Source organism: Lepidochelys kempii, chromosome 10, assembly GCF_965140285.1.
Source record: "Lepidochelys kempii isolate rLepKem1 chromosome 10, rLepKem1.hap1, whole genome shotgun sequence".
NCBI lineage: Eukaryota > Metazoa > Chordata > Testudines > Cheloniidae > Lepidochelys > Lepidochelys kempii.
Window position 1 is genome coordinate 48403394 of NC_136389.1, and position 23267 is coordinate 48426660.

Genomic DNA, 23267 nt, shown 5'->3' on the forward strand with positions numbered 1-23267 from the left:
CTCGCCCCTGCTTTTCTCTTGTCCTGGCCATGTGCTTAGTGTGGAGGAGTCCTGTCATGCAGGAGGTAGGACACCGGCTTAGTGCTCCGCCACAACACAGCAGTAACTGGGCAACTCGTCAGAGAAAGGGCAAGCAGTAAGAAGAAAGGGATCCAAGGGATCCCCCCAGCTCCTGTGTTGGGTTCTGGGGCTTCTCTTCCCTGCAGGGTTAGTTATCCATGCTTGTGTCTGCTCTGGAGCTAGTCTCGCTCGAGGAAGAGCGGCCACACTGCACAACAACCCTGCAGCCGCCCAGCTCCGGATGTTTGACAGTAGCTGAGCACCTGGCCTCCCTATGTAAATGACACCTCTAAGGTGGGATAAGATCAGCCATGCTGGAAAAATACTGGAAGACTCACCCTGGTGAGAGACACTGTAGCAAGGGCATCGGCGTGCATATGCTGCTAGGAGTGCAGATTTGGCCGTGCAGGGACATGCGCTGAGCTAAATTCTGCCCTCAGATTCACTGGCGTAAATCCAGAGTAACCCGAGTGAAGACAATGGCCTTGTCCTGGATTTACATCGCACTGTAATTGGCAGCAGAATCTGGCCCGGTATATGGTTGGGCTCAGGTTACAGTAGATCTGATGTGTCCTGTGGCTCGATTTTTCCTTCGACAGGGAAGTCTCCAGATGACCATGTGCTTTAAAAATAATTTGTTTATTTCAATGTTCATTACAAAATTGATCACTTTATTATAAATTATCCAATCCACTGCTGTGAAGCAAAATGTATAGAAAGGAAAATATAAAACCAAACACTTTAAGATAGCTTTAAACACCGTTGCTGCTATTTGAACTATTCACATGTCTTGTCCCACCCAAAGGCTCCGTCTTTGACTCAGTGATTCCTTTGTTATTAGACAGGTGAGGTACAAAATTCCAATCTGGGGCTAATGTGGGAGTAGGGGGAGAATTTGCATTGCTTTTATTATGTGAACGTGAGCAGGATGAGGAAGCCTTCTGACGCTAGCTGTGACATTGCTGGAATAGTAATACCTAGCTCTTTTCATCAGTAGATTTCAAAGCACTTTACAAAAGAGGTAAGCACCAATATTGTAATTTTTACAGATGGGGAAACTGAGGCACAGATTGGGGAAGTGAGTTGCCCAAGGTCACCCAGCAAGACAATGGCCAAGCCAGAAATAGAAGCCAGGTCTCCCGAGTCCCCGTCCAGTGCCCTCTTTGCTAGGCCATACTGCTTCCCTACAGCAGAAGGCCTTTGCAGGTCAGGGCTGATGTGTTTTGGCAGAGCTGTGTGGAGTCCTGATAATGGCCTAATGTGCTGATAAAAATCTAGATGGGGAAGTGTAGGCAGAGCTGTGTGGAGGTCTAGGAGTGTCTCCTATTGGGATGGGAGTGTATTGGCAGAGATGCACCTGGAGTCGGACTGGAATGGCAGGGTTGCTGCAGGACAGAAATGAGATGCATTGGCAAAACTGCACACAGACCTGGCCAGAACTGGAACAACAAAGATATTTGTACTGGCAGAGCTGTGTGTGAGAAGCCTGCGCTACCCTGCTCCAGTCAGTGCTGTCAGTCTTACTTTCTTGAGTGCTAAGTTTTTAGTGTCATGCAGAGAGCATGCATCGTTGCTGCAAATGAGGAGGAAGAGAACTTGAAATGAGTCTTTGCCTCCCTCTTCCTCCCGCTGGAATGAAACCTAGCCCTCAACTCCATTGCAGTTTGTTACAGCCCTTCATGTCCTATGGCACAAGGGCAGTCTCAGAGACAAGGTATTGGTTATTATAGAAACCCCGAGGCCAGATTTTCGGAAGGGTGCATGCTACACTGCACATGTATTTCTAAGCATGCAAATACCAGTGTATGCATGCTTTGATTCGCCTCTGCACAAGGGTAGCTGTGCACACAAAACAGGGTTTACACACACACACACACACACACATACACACACTGGAGTTTAGGATATCAAGAGTCCGACATGCAATTTAGCACCCACAGTTCTAAAGATTCGGACCCCTACGTACACAGTAAACTTCAGCATCAGCAAAATAAACGTCTCTTTTTTGCGTTGACACTAGATATAATATAACAGAACATCACAGGGGTCCCAGGACCAAACAGTCGTTTTGGAAGGAACAATAAAAGTACATTTAAATTAAGGCCAAGTTCTACTGTGAGTTAGAATGGTGTACATTGGCTTTAGTGGAGTTACACCAGTTTTACACCAATCTCAATGAGAGATGAGATTCTCAGCTGTAGCATTACAAAGGACTATTATTGGGTCAGAGCCTGAGCTCATAACTTAGTTTTTCCTCTGTCTTTACTCAGGTTAATTTCCACTGATGTCAATGGGAATTCTACCTGCGTAGAAACTGAGGAAGACCCAGGATTTGACCCATTCTTTCCAAATGTTGTTCTAGAACTAGCAGGGCTGAGAATAGGTCTGGAGGGCATCCCCCCTGGAGAGTATCAGAATGTTTGTTTAGAACAATATGATCATATGATCCACCTGGAAAAGGCACTTTGTTGTGGGTACTTCTGCTGGAGTGTCCTTATAACAGATCTAATTCTTCTCTCATATGTATCTCCTTTGACTTCTATGGGGTTACTCCTGATTTACACTGACATAAGGGAGAACAGAATCAGGTCCGATATAGCACAGGATCAGATCCTCAGCTGGTGAAAATCAGTGGAGCTCTGTTGACTTACATCAGCTGAGGATTGGGCCCCATACGTTTGTTATCTGTTTCGTAAAATATATTCCACACACCAACAGATGTCCCAGATAGTGGCATCCTGATAGACCCTAATCACTGCAAACATGCTCCAGTTTTGTAATCTGTGACATTCCTTCCACCTGTTGTGCAATATGGTAAATGACTGTTCAATCCATCTGATGCAACACATGACAAATATTCAAAGAAAAAGAGATTGCTTTTCCGAATGGGTGGGGACCGTTTAAATTCCGTTGGCTTCGGCAGTGGAGATTTTCTGACCCTACGGGCCAGTGCCTCAGCCCGCCTAGCCCTGGGGAATTTGGAGGGCTCTGTGTCCACCCTGACTGAGTGCAAATTGCTCTTAATCTTGCCTTGTGTGCCAGAGAAACACCCTGGCAGAGAGCTCACGTCCCAGCCTCACTGAAATGATTAAGTGCAGACACTCCCGTGCATGGGCTGAGCGAGATGGGCCAGCCAGGACCTACCTGTCCTACGATTTATTGGTATCTGTAACTCCTTCCCAGAGCAGATGAGCTATTGAGGTTGTCAAATATCTGCCTGGAAAGGATTCACTGGGGGCGCACTGTATTCCCACAACCTTTCCTTGTCCATTACACTGCACAGTTAATTCACTCACAGGAGTTATCTGGCTTTCAGCCATCCTTTCCCTCCCCCCTCCCATCCCACTCAAACAACTGGGAGACCTGGGATGTCAGGATATTTATTCCCTTCAGGGAGATTCCCTGCTGTCATACCATTGAGACTCTGGAACCATCTGGGAGGCCCAGCATCCCCAAGAGTCCTCTTGTGTCAATGGGATTGCCTCCTGTTTGTCAGGGAGGAGGAGGAGGAGGAAGAGGCAGGATGACTTCATAACAATCCAGGAGGCCGATGAGCTCTGCTTGGAGACAGTCTTGCCTTTTAGCCTCTCGGCCCAGCGTTCAGACCCAGTACTGGTTATTTTTTAAGGCGGGGTTGGATGTCCTGCAGTACTGAAGTAGCTCGGGGTCCTGCTGCCCTCCCGGCCCTTTGCCCGTAGGCCCTGATCCTTTGGCCTCCAGAGCGTTCACAGTCGTTAAAGGAATGGCTTGGTTCGGGTCAGTCTTGCGGAAGGTTTCCTGGTCGACCACTGCCCCGTTCTTGGGTTTGGAAGTTGTCCCCTGGACGTTGTGCTTCCCAGTCTTGTTGCGTTTGTGGAGATAAAAGAGCAGGGGAAGGATTAATCCCAGGAGGAGGATGATCAGGCAGATTGGGATGATCACGCTGAACATGTTGGCTTCGATGAAGCCGAGGAATGTGCCCCCCTCCAAGGGAGAGGGGCTCGTGGTGGCTTCGTGGCCCCGCCAGGCTGTTGGAAGCGTGTCGTGCTTGCTGGTGTTGTGGCTCAGCTGGTCGGAGCCCTGGGGCTGGGTGGCCAGTGTTTGTGAGGAGGGGCTCACCTCTTGGGGCGTTTGCCTGTCACTCATCTCCGGGAGGTGGGGGGCTCTGAGCAACGGGGTTCCGTATGGCGTAGAGGAGTTGTATGGCTCTGTGGTATACCGCAGAAATTCCAGGGCAGGTGGCACCCCATCAGCTGCCAGCTTGAACAGAAAGCTGTCATTCAACAAGCGGTGGCCAGCATCTTCCATTTCCAGCACTTCCAGCCCGACCAGCCCCTGCTCGAGGTCGTGCTGAGTGAAGGTATCAATGGGTGCATGCTGACTCTCTTTATCTCCTGAGACTTTCACAAAATGGCTGCCCTTCGGGGCTCTGAGGATTGTAAAAGCTGGGATGCTCTTTGTCTTGTTGGCCAGCTCACTGGCATCAAGGACACTGGTGTCCAGAAGGGCGGTGGTTCCCCTCGGCCACTGAATCTCCTGCCGTGTCCTGACCAAGGCCTTGACTGTCACATTCACTCCCCCTGATGTGTTTGCTCCTTTGGACATTGAGAGGAACTGGAATTCGTCCCTGGTGGAGGTGAAATCTGTGAAAGTAAAAGTCACTTCACCATTGTCCACTTGCTTCTGGGAAAAGCTTCTTGCTGGGCTTTGATTGACCCTCAACTGGCCAAATTTTGGATCCCTGGTGATTGTGTAATGGACCTCTTGTTTCCCTGGGTGTGATGCTCCCAGGAGGTGCTCTCGAGACAGCGATGCAATGTTTAGGCCCTGGGGTATCTCCAGGGGTATCTGGCTCATCACTGTGGTCACTTCAGGCAGAACCTCAATCTCCAGAGAAGTGAAGATGGGTGGATTATGCCCATCGGAGATGCTGAACTCTAAGGACCCAGGAGAACCACTCCCATTGGTGATGAACATTAGGTGCCCGGCATTGATATCTGCTTGGGTAAACTGCTCAATAGGCACCTGTTTGTTGTGTGTGTTGGCCAGGAAGCCATTGGATGGCCCCTTGAGGATTCTGTATTCAACCTCTTCAGGGGAACTGTCAGGATCTACTACATCCAAGTGATCCTGGGAGAGCACCGCCAAGGAGCCTTGGAGAACCTGCAGAGCACGGCCTTGCTTTGCGAGGCGAGGTGGTTTCTCTTTGATCTCGCTCACTGTTATGTTGAATGCTTCAGAAATGACCAAGCCCCCCCCTTCCTGTGGAGGCCAAGTAGACTCCATAGCCCGAGGCTGTAGCGAAGCCTTAAATCTGAAATTATCTTCCTGGGTCCCAGACCCATGGTGAACGTATTCCAGGTTACCTACGACCAGATCGGACTGCAGGAAGTAGGGATGCTCTTCGCTGATGGGTACGTCCACAACAGAAAGGTGCCCATGGATGGGCAGCTCCGTAACTAGGAACACTACGTCATAGGATGCCCGCTTGGACTCTGGAACTTTGGTCAACAGGTTGGAAGCATCCAGCACTGAGGTGTCAATTTGCACTCTTTGAGCTTCCAGGATCCTGAGGCCTGGAAGAAGAGAGAACACAGTCCTGTGATTGTCTTGACGACAACAGCACTCAGTCAGGAGGAACCAGAAAGGGTGAAGTGATGCGGAGGGGAGTAAGGGCTAGGACAGAGAGACGGTGGAGCTAAAACAGAGCATGCTATGGAGGAGAGCTCAAGGAAGAGAGGTATAAAGGAAAGCTGGAGGCAGGGGAAGGAGAACAAATGCAGTATATCACAATGGTTCTGCAGGAGGAAAGGAAAGGAATCAAGGAAGGTTGAGAGCTACAGAAGGAAGAGGGAAGCCACAGGAAGGGAAGGGCTGAGAGAAGAGAAGTATGAGAGTCCTTGCTGCAGAGGGGCCACGATTCAGGAAAGCATTCAAGCACTTGTTCAGCTCCCATTATGCTGAGGTGCTGTCCGGCATGGGGTTGCCTTCCTGAACTGAGATCTCAGTGTGGAGATTCTGAATGGCTGTTCCTAAGACTCCTCGGTAATACAGAGAGAGAGAGAGAGAGAGAGAGAGAGAGAAGCTAGCAAAGTTCAGTACAGCTCTTGTGTCCCTTGCTTCCTGGATTACATTGTCTGCACCCTCCTCCCCTTGGCCACAGCCTGTTCATGGGAGCCAGCGCAGCTTTGTTCCCAACAGCCCCATGGCTCTCTTACCTTGGTTTCTCCACAGCTTCGTTGAGGGTTGGGGACAGCTTGCCTCAAACGAGACCAGCACTCTGAGGATGTATGAATCGGTTACTGTGGGCGGGGAGGTGACTCGGAAGTGAAAAGCATCCTGCGTAAGCCAGAATGGGTGCTGAGGCATGTCGTGCTGGTAAAAAATTATTCCACTATCCACCTGGTTTGAAACAAAAAGCAAACGAGCAAAGAACCTTTTAATCGTAGCAAAATAAAACAAGAAATAATACCCAATACCATTTCCTGGACAGGATCCTGCAGCCAGCCAGCATGCAGAACTGCCGTTGAATTCAGCAAGAGATCTGCCCATCTGTTTTGTTTATAGATCTCCTATCATTGCGGTATCATTATCAGTTTTGTACAGGTGGGGAAACTGAGGCACAGCGACTGCTTGGGTCGTATGGTGAGTTGATGGGAGAGTAGGGAGTAGGAGCCAGAATTCCTGATGCCTGACTCTCTGCTCTAACCACTGGGTCATGCTGCCTCCCAGTGCCCCTCTCGGTGTCCAACACAGAAGAATGGGAGAATCAAGCCCTCTGTTATGCTGAAAGGTGATAGTGGCTGCCACTGGGTGGGGGGAGGGTTCAGATCCTAAAGCCAATGGGGTGCCAAGCACCCTCTTTGGGGTGTAACAGAGGGAGCAATAAAAGCTTTTTTATTTAATAAAAGCAGCTACAGATGATGGCAGGTCAGAGCTAAGCTGTGGGCACTGAGGGCTTTCCCTGGTGCAAGTTCAGGAGTTAAGCTATTGGTTGCAAGCAGTGTGTGCTGGAGGCAGAATGCCAGGAAAATGAGATGTGTGTGTGACCCGCAGAGGAACAGGGCTTCTTGGGCACAGAGCTTGCTGGAAGAGCAGACGTGGGGATTTCTGAGCCAGGAAACTGCCTGCTCTTTGTTTCTTTATGCTCACAGAAAAAGATCTGTGTGCACACAGTAAATACACAAGTTTACATCTAGAATATAACTGACTTGTACTGTTGATTTCTTGTCCTAATGGAAACAACACTGCAAGACCCCGAATTTTGGCTACCTGTTCAGGCCACAGGTGCAACACTTCAGTTTCTGTAATGGGCACAAGCAGTGCTGAAGGGGCCCTCAGTCTGCATTGGGCTGAGAATGGAGGGATGTGGGCAGGAGTAGAGCAGAAGGGCAAAGGAGTGGAGCCAACACTGAGATAGGAGTAGCTTAAAACAATGATTAGTAGTGGTTCTGAGCATTGGTCTAGTGGGTAAGTTACTAGACTGGGTATTAGGAGACTCTAGGTTCCATTCCTGACTCTGCCACAGACATGCTGGGTGATCTTGGGCATGTCACCTCCCCTCTCGCTGTTTGTCTGTCTTGTTTATTTAGATTGTAAGTGCTTTAGGGCTGGGAGCGTCTCTCACAATGTCTGTACAGTGCCTAACGTCATGGGACTGGGATCTCAGGTGGTATGTATAATAATGATGTTGTCAGGAGATGCTGAAAGACAAGACTGATTCTTCTCCCAGCCCCTTACTTGGTGGGCTGAGAATGACTACTATGGAGGGATATGGGAAGCACAGAACTGGAGAGATCTTCATTCTGAAGTGGGCTGAGAATAGCTCATGTGGGAAGATATGGGAAACCCATTCATAGCTTTACTAGCAAAAGAAACAGTGACTTGAAAGCTGTAGCTGTTTAAAGCAGGGCTAAATTAGTGTGAGAAGCCTCCCTTAAATGCAATTCTCCAGAACTCAGCAGGCAGAATTGCACATGCAAAAAAATATGCCTAGTTTGTATGTGCAGTCACCTGGATTTTTTTGCCTAAATCAGCTAATTGTGGGTACAAATGGTCAATTACACAATCCTGATTTGCATGTGCAGCCACGATCAATGTGTGCACAATTTAGATGTGCAGTTGTACTTGTGTGTGTGCCTGGTTACTTGTGCTTGATTTGGATGGCAGGCCCTTGCTGGTTTGCACTGTAAAAGTCATTAACCCTCTGCCCTCTCTTTAATCTAGATGTTTCCACGTCTGCACCTCCCTCACTCTGTTGAAGGCAGTAGATTTCTGGAGGGGGAGAGACCCCTAATTTGAAACCCCAACAGAGGTGACCCAGTTTGAACATCCGCCTGTTCACATGTTGCTGGGGACACTGGGGCCATCGTCTGCCACATCCTTTCTGGAGTGTGATGTCAAGGGAGCCATGGCAACTGCATGCGTTGCTGTGGTAACCCAGTGAATATTTCATTGGCTGGTGATGGCAGAAGAGTTCAGAGCCTATCTGATGGGATAGTGTTTACAGCCCTGCTGCTTGCTGGGACTATCCAACAGGGTGGGGATTGAAAAGAGGATGAGAAACGAAAAACAAAATGTGGTTTGAGTTCTGTGCTGGGGATCTCGGGGGGAGTCTGAATCAGAGCAGCGCTGGGTGAGAGGAGCAGCATTCTCCTGCGTATTTGCTCTTTCTTCTGTTCTGACAGATGTGGTTGGGTGCTGAGCCCTCAGAGAACAGAACAGAATAGTAGTAGTACTCTGTGCTTGTATAGCACGTTTCATCCAAGAATCTCAAAGCAGATTACAAGGTGGGTGACTATCACTGTCCCAATATTACCAAAGGGCACAGAGGGGTGAAGTGAACTGCTGAACAACTTAGTGGCATTGCTGAGAACAGATCCCAACTTCCTGCTTTAATCACTAGACCATGCTGTCTCAGTGGGCAAACTGAAATCAAATCATGCCTACCAAAGTTTAGAAGCTACCCAGGAATGCTGCAACCTTCATGGAAAGTTCCTAGAGAGAACAATCAGGCCACAATTCGATAGAATGTCCAGGCCAGCCTTTTGAATTTGTGTAGCCGGAGTAAAATTCTCTCTTACGTTCAAAAGGGTGTGAGAGTCATTTGTGTAGAATCCTATTAGTGCATTTACTGTAGCATTTTGTAAGACTTTTCCATAAGAGAGGGGTGTGTGTTGAGTTAGAATGGTGGTGGTAGAAAAAGAGAGAGAAAAGAAGGAAAAGAAAGGCAGAAGGAGAAAGATGAGAGAAGAGGTGAAAGAGATCAACAACCTGCAAACTGCAATGTAATATATAATCTGAGAAATGTACTAGGTCCCATCTGTCCCTCCATGGAAGGAAAGGCAGCAGGTGAGTGTGCTCAGTCTAAGCTTGCCTGATCTTACAGCCTGCTCTGCAAAATAATGTAGTAGCAAACCAGGGAGTGCTGCTGCCAGGAGGAGTGGAAAAAGCTGAATTCTGAATTGGTTGCTTGCTATTAAAGGCAGGGCTCCAGAGTTCCAAGATTCCCATGGCAGACCTGAGGGGGTTTCAGGCCCCAGGTTACAGTGGAAGCTGCCAGGACCAAGATTTGTGCTGAAACGGGTAGAGTGTGGCACCCGGTGGAGAGAGACAATGACGTCTTTTTTTGGTTTGGGATTTGGGAGGAAGGCCTCACTTTTGGCCAAGGAAGGCTAGCTGCTCAGCTGATACTGTTCCGTTGACTTTGATGGTGCTGTGCTGCTCTACCGCTGCCATGGATCGGGCCCTCATGTTTCATCCAGGAATGAGCAGTGAATTCAGAGCTGGTGCAACATGCCAGTTTGACAAGGCTGGAGGCACATGTCCTCTGTCTACTTCCAAACACAAGGGCAGGCTTCCAGAACAGAGCCTGATAATCCTCCTTAACGCCAAAGACCTTCTGTAGGGCCAAAAAAGCCAGTTGTCTCAATGGCCTCTTCTCTGAGGCCGCCAGCAAAGACATTGGTTGTGCTGATACTTCTCCCATGCACTGGGAACTGGTCTGAGAGACCACTGACTCACGTCGCAGAGACCACCAAACACCACAGGGCACATGCAACAGTGTTTGGTCATGATCAGCTCTGGCTGGATTTGCCCTGGTGACAAGGAGGTAAATGGCTCTGCTGCCTTGAGCCATCCGGTCTCCTTGCATATATTTCAGCTGTGACTAAAGAAGACTGCATTGTGCTGTAGAATCCAGTTGTGTTAGTCAGGCTGGGAGCTAGAGGGTTTGCGAGAACTATAGGGTTTGTGCAGGTGCAGCACAGTGGCATAGCTAGGAAGGGAAATTTGTGTGGGCTGCAATTTATGCTGGACAGGCAGTGAGCAAGGTCTGCCATCGGAGCAGATCATTGATATTGCTCATGAAGAACTTTACTTATGCTTGGCATTCAGCCATGCTCAGATTTGAGCCGGCCTGGCTGCTAATAGGGTGGACCACACCCCACCCCGGCCCACATGTGGCAAAGCCTCTGGTGCAGCAGCCTCAATAATGAATCAAGGCACCTAAATCTTGTCTCTTCTCTAACCCGAGGGACATGACAATGGGGAGGCAGGAGTACTTACCTCAGCCTGGGTGAAGTTCTCTAGTGGCCCACTGGCACTGCCCAGATGGTAATTCACCAGCCTGCCCAGTTGTGGGTGCTCCTCTATGCTGTAAAATAAGGGGCGGGAATCTGCTTTGCTGTTGGTTACTGCTTTCAAATTCTGGCTTGTGATTGGCTGAAGGGTCCCTTTAAAACAAATAGTATACAGTGCATTTATTCACAGCACCAATCAGTGCTCCCGCCCTCCCCCCTTTATAGAAGGATGTATCTTACAGGCTAAGATGTCTCTAACTGCATGGGTACCTGGCATAATCACACAGATCAGAGTGCATTAGCTCCTTTACCATCTCTTTCATTCATATCCTTACACCCATAAATTCAAGTCCCATCCCAGAATTTGGACTAATCCCCTGGATAGAAAAAGGGCAGGTAGGGCATTGATACGCATCCGTTGGATATCATCAGATACTTGTCCCTGCATCAGTGACATCAGTGGGAGTTTTCAAGTGGATTTCAGTGCTAGACATAAATATTTATACACACAAATATATTTTAAGCTAACCAACCACAGCCTTTAAGGGCCAGCTTTACTGCCCATTTAAGCGCACACAAAATGTCTGCCTGATTTGCCTCCACACCTGCCATGATTCCAAGCATGGATCGGTTATTTACATGAGCAAATGATCATAAATGCCCCATCTGCACAAAGAATGATCCTGATTTGCGCAGGCCGTGCAATCTGGGGAACTGCGTGCAAATGGGCAGCTTGGGCTATACTGCTGCCTGTGCATTTTTCTGAAAATCTGAGTTCTTACATCTCAGGGGGCAACAGAAATTCCTCTTACCATGTCCCCCTCTCTCTGTGCTGCTAGGCTGGAAAGTGTCACTTGAGTGTTAGGTAAATGCCACAGTAGGAGGTGAAATGCCATCTGTGCTCTCAGGAAGGGAGCGGAGTCACAAATCAGGCCAAGGGCTCTTTCTTGTGCCAGATCACGCACCCCATCGCCTCCCACTGCAGCATGCCTAATTGTCTGCATGGAAGAACAGCCGTGCACTGGATCCTCTGGGGGAGGGCTGCTGGCAGTACCGACATAGTAGAAGCCAGTCAGGACAAAGGCCCAACACGTAGCTTTCAAAGCATCTACCTTTTCCTGCATTGTCTTTCATTCTTCCTCCATCACCGCCCATAAGCTGTTACCATCAGCCCTCTCTCCTTTCAGCCTGACACACCTTACTCCCACTCATGTTTCTTTTAACACAGTCTTCCACTGATTTTTCTTCTCTCCTTCTATAAACCAACCTAGCCCAATAGCCACTGGAGCTGTTGGATGCTGCTAATTCGATGACTTCTCAAGGCTCTTGCTGACCCAGCTCCCCTCCTTTCAGCAGCCCCAGCTGGAGTCACCCCTCTTTCCTCTGTGGGCGACTCACCTGGACACACAGTGAGATCCTGTTTGTTTTCCAAGGTGATGACCAACTTCTTCTGGGCGCTCACAGTGAAGAAATGCCTGGGGGAGATGTTCTCGCCATCAGATAGATTGAAGGAGAAGCCACCATCAAGGGGTCCTGCAGAAAGCACGTCAGTGGGACAGGGATCAGTCAGCAGGATCCAGGGGCATGACAGTGACAACCCTTACCCCACAGGAGGAGGGCAGAGGGTGAGAGACACTGGTGGAGCAGCGTAGCAAAGCTTGTGAAGGAATGAACATGGAGACTAAATTCCTCACTAGCCAATGTTGGGGTGCACTAGTGACTTGGGAAGCCTTGTGCAGGGCTGAATGAGCAGGAAAACTGAATTCCCCCAGCTCAGCACTGGGGTGGGGTCCACTGGTGACTTGTGTGTTTGTGTATTGGGTGTGCGCGTGTGTGTGTGGGAAACTAGCCCAGCTCAGGAATGAGTAAGCATGGAAGCTGAATTTCCTCGGCTCACACCAGGTCAGGGCTGGGCTCTATTGTAGAGTCCCTTGTGTCACTACGCTGTCCATGATTGCCAAATTATGGTCCATGGTGCCCTTCCTGGTGGTCATCAGAATAAAACAAGAGGACAACCAAGAAGTGGGGGGTTCGGGGATCATGTGGGGAGGCGGCTGCCCCAGCGGCCTATCTTATGAAGTGACAGGAAGACTGAGCCCTTGCCGTAGGTGCCAGGCTGTCGGACACAGTGCCCGAGCTCAGTACATCACAACACAGGTTAATTGTGTGGGAGGGCCAGGCGCTGGGTGAGTTACACATCAGAGGAAAGCCAACTTCAAGTTGAACGAACTTGCAGGACTGTTGTAAATCTGGAGTAATGGCATTGAAGCTGAGGAGGTTACTTTGCATTTATACTGGAGCTAGTGAGAGCAGGATTTCCCTGGGAGATGGCAGTCTCCTCTTGTCCAGGACAGGGTGTTCTTTACAGCTGTGGGCTGTACCCTAGTGTTTCTGGGCTGGGCAGTGCCACGTTGGGGTATTTGACTGGCCACAGTTAGTTTTCCTTAACACACAGCTCTCCCCGCATTGATCCACAACAGGCCCCCCAGCACCTTGGCCTCCAGGCCCGGGAATGTCCTGCTTACACCTGTCCATTACCTACCTTCATGCACAAACTGAACAAGCCCACTATTTATCTGAGCCTGAGTGAACTGCAGGATCCCGTTGCTAGGAGACGACCTCAGCACAACCTTCCCATTGGCCGGGGGCCTGATGGAATAAACCACTTCCTCCGGAGGGGAGTCCTCATCCTCACTTCTTAGGATATCGGGAGTGATCTCTGTGGTGGTATCTTCCTGCATCTGGGGGAAAATGCTAAGCAATCAGCCAAGCGTGAACTTGACATAGTTTCCCAAAGGGGTGGAGAGATTCCACCAGTGCCTTCAGAGAGCTAATTTCATAGCCAGCTGGGGGCCCAAACCAAATCTCCTCCCATCCCCCCGCCACAGCCTCACTGACAGCAGCTGGACTACTTACATGAGTGTACACAGAGAGGGGGGATATGCAGATAATCTGGTGGTTTCATAGGCACCATGCCACTCTGTGACTGGACCCCAGCTGTTTGGAACTGATGTTTCATGGCACAAGCTGGGAAGGCAGGTGCTCACAGACATAAAGCCAATTGTATTACCAGGGCAGCATCGTTTCTTGGTTAGAACAGGAGAGTGGAGGGCAGAAATCTGGGGTTCTATTGCCGACTCAGCCACTAACTCACCATACTTCCTTGGTCAAGTCACATCACCTCTCTGAGCCTCAGTTTCCCCTTCTGTGAAGTGGGGCTAATGATACTGACTCACCTCACTGGGTGCATGTGTGGCTTAATGAATCTCCATAGAGGGGTTGGAGGCTGGTGAGTGAGAATTCATTCTCTCCCCCAACGTCCTCTGGCCCACACTTTTACTAGGCTTTGTGTCTTGGGATCTCACGCAGACTTCACCACGGCACTTTCAACTGGGTCACTGGTTTTGAGCTCTCTCCACTTAACCCCACTCGGCCAGTTCTTCTTTCCATATTATTGTCTCATTTAGCTTGTGCTACAGTCTCTAACTGAAAAGCTTCCAATCCTATCACCCTTATCTAATGAAGCCTTAAACTGCGCCAGCAAACTCTTGTGGAATGAAAAGTATGTAAACTAGCTATGCATCATGTAAAGCCATGGCGGCAAGTTGTAACTGTCTGGGAGCAACCTTCCTCAGGGTGATGAGCTATTACTATTATTCAGATTACACTAGCATCCAGAAGCCTCATCTAAGATGAGAGACCTGTTGTGTTAGGTGCTGTGCAGACAGTCTCTGCCCCAAAGAGCTTTCACTCTACGAGACAGACAAAGTGTGTGTGGGGGGAAGCAACTTGCCTCAGGTCACACTGCAGGAGGGGAATGAGCAACAGATCATGCAAAGTGTAAGGAATTTGCAAAGCATTTGGAATGTCTTCCCTGTTAGATTGATAACTGCTAGGTGTGGCCACTGATCCCTGGACTCCCATGGGGAGGAGATCCTGCTGGGGCAAAGTTACACCGGGGGATGGATTTGGCTGGGAGACTTTCTATTGCCTTAAATAACTGGTACATTAGATTTTAGAGCCAGATATTTATTGTCTGCGATGAGCCAAATTCTTTTGGTCTTTAATGGGGCCAAATTCCCATAAAAATCAATGGGAGCTTGGCTCCCTGGAGGACTGTGGGATTTGGGCCAATGCTACTTTAGAAACGATCCAGAACCAAACCCCAGAGACCAAGCTGGAGGTTCTGATTTTGGGTATTGTTGCTCAGCCCCCGTCTCTACAAAACAGTTGGAAAATGAGGCCAGGCAGAAAGCGTGGAATTGTTTTCAGCCTGATGATGTGCGGGCTCTGTCATACTGGGCTGGGCAGGGCTCCTCACAGCAGGAAGTCAGGCCCAGACCCTCTTTGGCCTTTGAGCAGCTCTGTGTGTTAGAACAAGGCACACCCAATCTGTACACACTGCAGCCTCAGCTGGAATGTTTGCTCCTAGGAGACACTACAATAAAATCACCCTTTCAGCTCTGGGTTCCAGGCACTCGATCTCGACTCAGGCAGTTCATGCGCTCACCAAACCCTTCAATTGAAAGCTTTCCATTGTCTGATTGGGTGTAGCTGGTTCTCTTCCTGGGGAGGGATAGCTCAGTGGTTTGAGCTCTGGCCGGCTAAACGCAGGGTTGTGCATTCAATCCTTGAGGGGGCCATTTAGGGATCTGGGGCAAATATTGGGGATTGGTCCTGCTCTGAGCAGAGGGTTGGACTAGATGATCTCCTGAGGTCCCTTCCAACCCTGATATTCTATGATTCCTATTGCAGTGACAGGATGTTGCTGTGGAGAAAGTTTTAAATAAAGAACATTCTTGGAACCCTCCAATTCTGCACTGGTGTCTTAGGCACACAACTTCCCTTCTTCCACGGGACAGGTGGACAAGCTAGTCCAGGAGGATAAAAGCAAGCTCCTGAGTACCTGTGGTCGTTTGGCAAGGGAGCAAGTACCCCTTGTGTTCTACTGACTTACTTGATTCTCCACTCCCTGCCCTAAAATCTGATGCAGTGGGGACTGTAGGATGCATGACACCCCAGAGGTGGCTACATTTTATGGATGAAGGGATGCCTGTGATGGCATATATCTGTTGAAAAGCTGCAGCATCTATTAAATGTGCTATATCTCCCTGCAACTTGCATGGTGGAGATAAGGCCCAGATCTTCAACGGTATTTTGATGCCTAAGTCCCCTAGGCATGGCAACACTTTGAGAATCTGAGCCTGAGGGCCCAATCCTGAAAACTCTCCAAAGGAGTTCTGGATTAGGCCCGAAATGACGGCAGTTACTAATAACTGTACTGTAAAATTGTGGTCACAAAGGGCTTAATCCAGCTCCCCTGGATGGATATTATTTGAGGGCATCTCCTAAGCACAGGTACACTATATGACATGAATGGCTCGGTCCTACAAGCCCTCCACCATGAAGCAACCAGTGAAGTCAATGGCAGTTCTAACAAATTTATTTGAGCATAAGCTTTCGTGAGCTACAGCTCACTTCATGAAAGCTTATGCTCAAATAAATTTGATAGTCTCTAAGGTGCCACAAATACTCCTTTTCTTTTTGCAAATACAGACTGACACGGCTGCTACACTGAAACAATGGCAGTTCTGTGAGGACTCCCATGGCCACTCCCATAGTTCTGGAGTCTGGGGTGGAAGATGCTCTCTAAATACAAGCCAGGATTGAGGGGAAACATGCCTGTTTTAGAGCGTCCCCTTTAGAGTCAAAGCCATCCCAGTGGAAGCTGCTGTTTAATTTGTGTCTGGGATCTAACAGCCCCTGAGGGTGGCAATAAATAGCTGAGGGCTCTGCACACATCTGTGTTGCATTCAAGAACTTTTGCATTCCGTCTGCCAGGTACCTGTGGCCTAATGAGGAAATAAGGTCTTTTGGAGGATTTTTAGTGGCAGGTAAACTTTATAGTGGATTCAGCACCATCCTGAATTCTCACCGGCTGGGGCTAAAATGTGCGGTTCTGAGCATGTGCAGCAGTGGCACATTTCCTAAACCAATAACTCGTTGTAATTTATTTCTGCCCCATTGAAAAGCATCATTATTCCCCATTGCAGACTAATGGAAAGAACTGCAGCTCGGTTAGACAATGCTTCCTGAACAGCAGGAACGACTAATGGAATGTCTTGGGCCTTTACTCTTCGGGGTTTGTTACAGAAAGCCTGCTCTGCAGTCACTGAAGTGCTTAATTATATTCCACATCCCCTCTGAATTATTAAAGCTTTGCACTTGGTTTCTGTTCTTACTTACTCGTCTTACTATATCCGGTCAGACTTTGTGTCGCCTGTGTTCTCTGTGAACACCCGGTGTAGTTTAGAGACTAGCTCCAGGAATGCTTTAGCCGGACTTGGACTCACTAATGGGAAGGTGTTGCTGTTATGAAGGGTCAGCCCATGTACTGATTCCTTTCTGTGATTTATCCATGAAAATGCTTCTTTTAAAGGGGCTGAGCATCTGAATAAACTCCAAATGATCTTTTTGTGTTTGCCTTGTGGCTGGTCAGTTTCACTTGTGTTTCTAGTTAGTTTCGCTTTCAGGCCACAAGGTCTGCAAGGTTGCAACCACAAGGTGGCTTAAACACCAGGGAGCCAAACAGTGCCTGCGGATGAGCTGAGTTCAGAGCAGACAATGAAGCGGAATGGCTTTGTGTATCCCCTGTGCCGGGGGCTGCTTTGGCCTCTGGAGGAGGTTAGAGCAGTCTGAGGGCTGCCTTGACTTTCATAAGAACAACAGAATGGCCACACTGGGTCAGACCAATGGTCTATCTAGCCCAGTACCCTGTCTTCTGACAGTGGCCAGTGCCAAGTGCTTCAGAGAGAATGAACAGAACAGGCTATTTATCAAGAGTCCATCCCCTGTTGTCCAGTCCCAGCTTCTGGCAGTCAGAGGTTTAGTCAGAGCATGGGGTTGCATCCCTGACCATCCTGACTAATAGCCATTGATGGACCGATACTCCAGGAATTCTTTTTTGAACTCAGTTATACGTTTGGCTGCACCCTTCGCAACATCCCCTGGCGATGAGTTCCACAGGTTGACTAGGCGTTGTGTGAAGAAATACTTCCTTTTGTTTGTTTTAAACCTGCTGCCTTGGGCCTTTACTCTTCGGGGTTTGTTACGGGGTGTGGGGGGGGACCTTTTGTAGTGATAATCAAGGTGGCCCATTTCCAGCAGTTGACAAGAATGTGTGAGGAACAGTGGGGTGGGGGGGGGAAATAAACAAGGGGAAATAGTTTTACTTTGTGTAATGGCACATCCACTCCTTTAGTCAAGCCTAAGTTAATTGTATCCAGTTTGCAAATTAATTTCAATTCAGCAGTCTCTCATTGGAGTCTGTTTTTGAAGTTTTTTTGTTGAAGAATTGCCACTTTTAGGTCTGTAATCGAGTGACCAGAGAGACTGAAGTGTTCTCCAAATGGTTTTTGAATGTTATAATTCTTGACATTTGATTTATGTCCATTTATTCTTTTACATAGAGACTGTCCAGTTTGACCAATGTACATGGCAGAGGGGCATTGCTGGCACATGATGGCATATATCACATTGGTAGATGCGCAGGTGAACGAGCCTCCAATAGTGTGGCGGATGTGATTAGGCCCTATGATGGTGTCCCCTGAACAGATATGTGGACACAGTTAGCAACGGGCTTTGTTGCAAGGATAGGTTCCTGGGTTAGTGTTTTTGTTGTGTGGTGTTTGGTTGCTGGTGAGTATTTGCTTCAGGTTGGGGGGCTGTCTGTAAGCAAGGACTGGCCTGTCTCCCAAGATCTGTGAGAGTGATGGGTCATCCTTCAGGATAGGCTGTAGATTCTTGATGATGCATTGGAGAGGTTTTAGTTGGGGGCTGAAGGTGACGGTTAGTGGCATTCTGTTATTTTCTTTGTTGGGTCTGTCCTGTAGTAGGTAACTTCTGGGTACTCTTCTGGCTCTGTCAATCTGTTTCTTCACTTCAGCAGGTTCTTACAACTACAATACCCACCTGCTGAAGTGAAGAAACAGATTGACAGAGCCAGAAGAGTAACCCCTCCTCCCCCACTCTCCTGCTGCTAATAGCTCACCTTTCCTGATCACTCTTGTTATAGTCTGTATGGTAACACCCATTGTTTCATGTTCTCTGTGTATATAAAATCTCCCCACTGTATTTTCCACTGTATGCATCAGATGAAGTGAGCTGTAGCTCACGAAAGCTTATGCCCAAATAAATTGGTTAGTCTCTAAGGTGCCACAAGTCCTCCTTTTCTTTTTGCAGATACAGACTAACACGGCTGCTATTCTGAAACTCATCCATGAGAAGACCTCTTATCCTAAGAACTTGTTCTATGACTGCCTGCAGGCATTTCACTCTTGTGACTGTTACTTTTAATTTCTATTTAACTAGCCTTCTCTTCTTTGTTTATTTCCCCTTTTGGAAATTAAATGCTACTGGGGTGGGTTTCTTTTGTATTTTTCCCCCTTCAAGGATGTTAAATTTGATTACATTATTGTTGCTATTACTGAACCGTTCGGCTATATTCACTTCTTGGACCAGATCCTGTGCACCACTTAGGACTAAATCAAGAATTGCCTCTCCCCTGGTGGATTCCAGGACTGGCAACTCCAAGAAGCAGTCATTAATGGTATCTAGACATTTTATCTCTGCATCCCATCCAGAGGTGACATGTACCCAGTTTAAATCCCCCATTATAATTTGGTTTTCTGTTTTTGTAGCCTCTCTAATCTCCCACAGCATTTCACAGTAATGGTCACCATCCTGGTCAGATGATTGGTCATATATTCCTACTCTTATTATTCATGCATGGAATTTCTAGGCATTGAAATTCTATGGTACTGTTTGATTCCTTTAAAATTTTTACTATCTTTGACTCTAGGCTTTCTTTCACATACAGTGGCACTCCCCATTCTGTGATGCCTATTATATCAATATCCTCATTTAATACCAGACACTGAAGTTTAACTATCTTCTTATTTAGACTTCTAGCATTTGTACACAAACACTTATAAAATTTGTCCGTATTTAGGTATCTGCCTTCATGGGATGTAACTGAATGGGACTGTGATTGTTCGATTGTTTCTCTTCAGTTCCTACCTTCACTTCATCAACTTTGACCCTCTCACTTTACTAGAATATAGAGTATCTCCTTTAATAATGACAGGTTTCAGAGTAACAGCCGTGTTAGTCTGTATTCGCAAAAAGAAAAGGAGTACTTGTGGCACCTTAGAGACTAACAAATTTATTTGAGCATGAGCTTTCGTGAGCTACAGCTCACTTCATCGGATGCATACTGTGAAAACTGCAGCAGACTTTATATATACACAGAGAATATGAAACAATATCTCCTCCCACCCCACTGTCCTGCTGGTAATAGCTTATCTAAAGTGATCATCAGGTTGGGCCATTTCCAGCACAAATCCAGGTTTTCTCACATCTCCCCCACCCCCATACACACACAAACTCACTCTCCTGCTGGTAAGATGAGCTATTACCAGCAGGAGAGTGAGTTTGTGTGTGTATGGGGGTGGGGGGGATGTGAGAAAACCTGGATTTGTGCTGGAAATGGCCCACCTTAATTATCATGCACATTGTAGGGAGAATGGTCACTTTGGATGAGCTATTACCAGCAGGAGAGTGAGTTTGTGTGTGTGGTTTTTGGGAGGGGGGTGAGGGGGTGAGAGAACCTGGATTTGTGCAGGAAATGGCCCAACTTGATTATCATGCACATTGTGTAAAGAGTTGTCACTTTGGATGGGCTATCACCAGCAGGAGAGTGAATTTGTGTGTGGCGGGGTGGAGGGTGAGAAAACCTGGATTTGTGCTGGAAATGGCCCAACCTGATGATCACTTTAGATAAGCTATTACCAGCAGGACAGTGGGGTGGGAGGAGATATTGTTTCATATTCTCTGTGTATATATAAAGTCTGCTGCAGTTTCCACAGTATGCATCCGATGAAGTGAGCTGTAGCTCACGAAAGCTCATGCTCAAATAAATTGGTTAGTCTCTAAGGTGCCACAAGTACTCCTTTTCCTTTAATAAGTCCTCCCCAAGGGATGTCTGTGTGCTTCTCCACACTTGTTGGCTTTCCCTCAGCCCTTGATTAAAAATTTTTACAGGCCAGCAATCTTGTTCCGTTTTGGTTTAGGTGGAGCCCACCCTTCCGGTATAGGGTCCTCCTTTCCCAAAAGATTCCCCAGTTCCTAATAAACCTAAATCCCAACACCATTGTCTCATCCACGCATTGAGACCTCACAGTTCTGCCTGTCTAATTGGTCTGGTGCCTAAATGCAATGACTCCATGGGCTGTTCTGAGAATACCAGGCCACCTCCTCGCACACCTTCTATGCTGGAGCTCCTACTGGGCTTAGAGTTGACTATGCCAACGTTTTGCCCCTTATGCTGGAGAATTCCCTGGAGGGCTCACTGAGGTAGATCTGCAGCCCCGTTATGCCTTAACGCACCCAGAACATGGCCCCCTGTTACAAACTCAGCAGGGTTTAAATCAGGCTGTTCTCCCTGGAATTTAAACACATAAAAATCTTGCAGTCCTTCCTATTAATGTTAAGTTTTGCACAACCTAAATCCTGGACCTAAATTGACCTGGCTAGGGTCCCTTTAAATAGTGAAGTCATTCATTTTAACAGCACGGAAATAGGCATGCAGCCATCCTTTCTGATGTTTGATTGTTTTAAATAATGTCTACAGCTTTAAGACACCAGGGGAGATTTATTTGTTGAAGCCCCTCAGGAAACAATCCCTCCTTGAGCTGACACAAGCGGGGCTAGTCAGTGCGTGGGCATGAACCCAGTGTCCTTAGGGGAAGGGCAGTTAGCCTAATGGAAGTGCTGAAGGGCCCTTGCTTCTGTAACAAAGCTGGGTTTATTTCTGGGCTATGGTTTTAGCAGCATGCCCTGGAGGGATGCATATGTACATGTGAAAGCAGCTTGGTACTGCGGTAATGCACTGTAATGGACTGGGTAATAATAATAAGCCAACAGCTGAGGCTCCCCCGCACCCCTGCATCCCACTCTTGCAAAGCAGCATACACAATGACCCTGCTGTCCCGCCAACGATGCCCTGCTAGCTCTCTGCTCGGGTTTCTCCCAATGCAGCAGATGCAGGGGCACTTGTAAATGGGTGTTTGCCCTCCCCTGCTCTGAGCGCATCCTTGGAGAGTTGGCAAGGCAGCAGCGTCTCAGCGGAGCGAGAACAGGCAGGTGTGGTGGCTGGTCCTTTCTCTTGACTGGAGTGCAGGGCTCTCCCTGCGTTCCCGTTAGAGAGCGCGGCTTCCGTGCCATGTCAAAGGGGCGGGTTGAATGGGATCCGGAGCATGACCCAGGCCATGGCAATGATAATACTCCTGGACTGTAGCACCTGACCAGGGAGGGAAGGCGCTGCTGTGAGCTTGGCAGAAAAGGGATTAAAACGCTCTGTGACTTGAGGAAGCACCCCCAGGTGCCTGTGTCTGGAGCGCAGGGGCTTGCTGAGTAGCAGGCCCAGGCCAACTCTGGGGAATAAGTGACGTTCTCCCCAAGACACTATTAGAGGGATGTCTGTGGGGAGCTGGGTGCTGAGTCTGGGACTAGCTGGGGCAAAGGCTGGAGCTGAGCATGGTGCTTGGCTTCAACCTTCCCGGATGTGTCTCTTTACCTCAGACTCTGGCTGTGAGGTTTGAGTTTGGCCTTAAAAGACCCAGGGCTGTCTTTACATTCACCATTTTTCACCATAAAGCTTGCCACAGAGGTGGTTCAAACCCCTCTTTGCGGTTCAGAACGCTTCCCTGCTCCCACCAGCCATTCAGTTCACCAGACCCTAACTGAGCTCCGTGATCCTTTGTGTGGCCTAGTGTGCAGAGGGCTGGATGGGGACTCGGGAGACCTGGCTCCTAGTCCCTGCTCAGCTGCTGGCCTGCTGGGTGACCTCGAGCAAATCACAGCCCTGCTCTGTGCCTCCGTTTCCCCATCTGTACAATGGAGCTGATGCTACTGCCCTCCTTTGTGAAATGCCCTGAGATCTGCTGATGAAATGTGCTAGACAACAGCTAGGTAGTTATTATTATTATTATTGTACACAAAATACCAAGGCAGACAGAGAGGTGAAGCAATTTGCCCCAAGTCACACAGCAAGTCAGTGGCAAAGTTGGTCCTGGAGCCCATGAGTCCTGGCTCCCACCCCCTTCTCTGGCCATGCATGCACATGTGCTTCTCCCTGAGTTTTGCTTTTTACTGCAGCTCCCGTGACTTCAGCTGGAGTCGGAGGTGCTCAGCACCTCTGCGAATCCAGCCCTAGGTTATAGGAACAGAGACAAATGTTGTTAACTTAACCTTTGCGCTGCTGATGAATAGTGTGAGGGTCGCTTCCTTGCATTAGGGCCAGGGACTGGCTCTTTCTCTCCTTTGTTGGGCCAGGTTTCATGAGAGTGATGCTGGTTGGGAGCCCTCCAAGCTCAGCTACCATTCGCAGGGAGCCCGCAGAAGCCTGACTTGGCTTGACAGTTAACGCAGATGCTTCCCTGGGGACTTGATATCACTGAACTCACCCCACTGTATCCAGGGACACTGCCAGCAGGATAATGTTCCTGTGACCGTGCTGGGCTCTTATTGCAGTACTTTGTGCTCATAATACTGGGTATGAGAGTGCTTAACAGGGTAGGCCAGCGTTGT

At 48.5% G+C, this 23267-nt stretch overlaps 1 protein-coding gene across 1 annotated transcript in view; it reads right to left on the reverse strand.

The window, feature by feature from the left end:
- Positions 1-715: 715 nt before the first annotated feature.
- Positions 716-23267, reverse strand: part of CSPG4 (chondroitin sulfate proteoglycan 4) — an 83913-nt gene continuing 61361 nt past the window's right edge. The window contains exons 6-10 of the mRNA XM_073303467.2: positions 13162-13360; positions 12018-12152; positions 10606-10772; positions 6258-6441; positions 716-5615 (exon numbers count right to left, since the gene is read on the reverse strand). Of these exons, the coding sequence (XP_073159568.2) occupies positions 3661-5615; positions 6258-6441; positions 10606-10772; positions 12018-12152; positions 13162-13360 (2640 nt within the window). The 3' untranslated portion in view covers positions 716-3660. The remainder of the gene's footprint in view (positions 5616-6257; positions 6442-10605; positions 10773-12017; positions 12153-13161; positions 13361-23267) is intronic.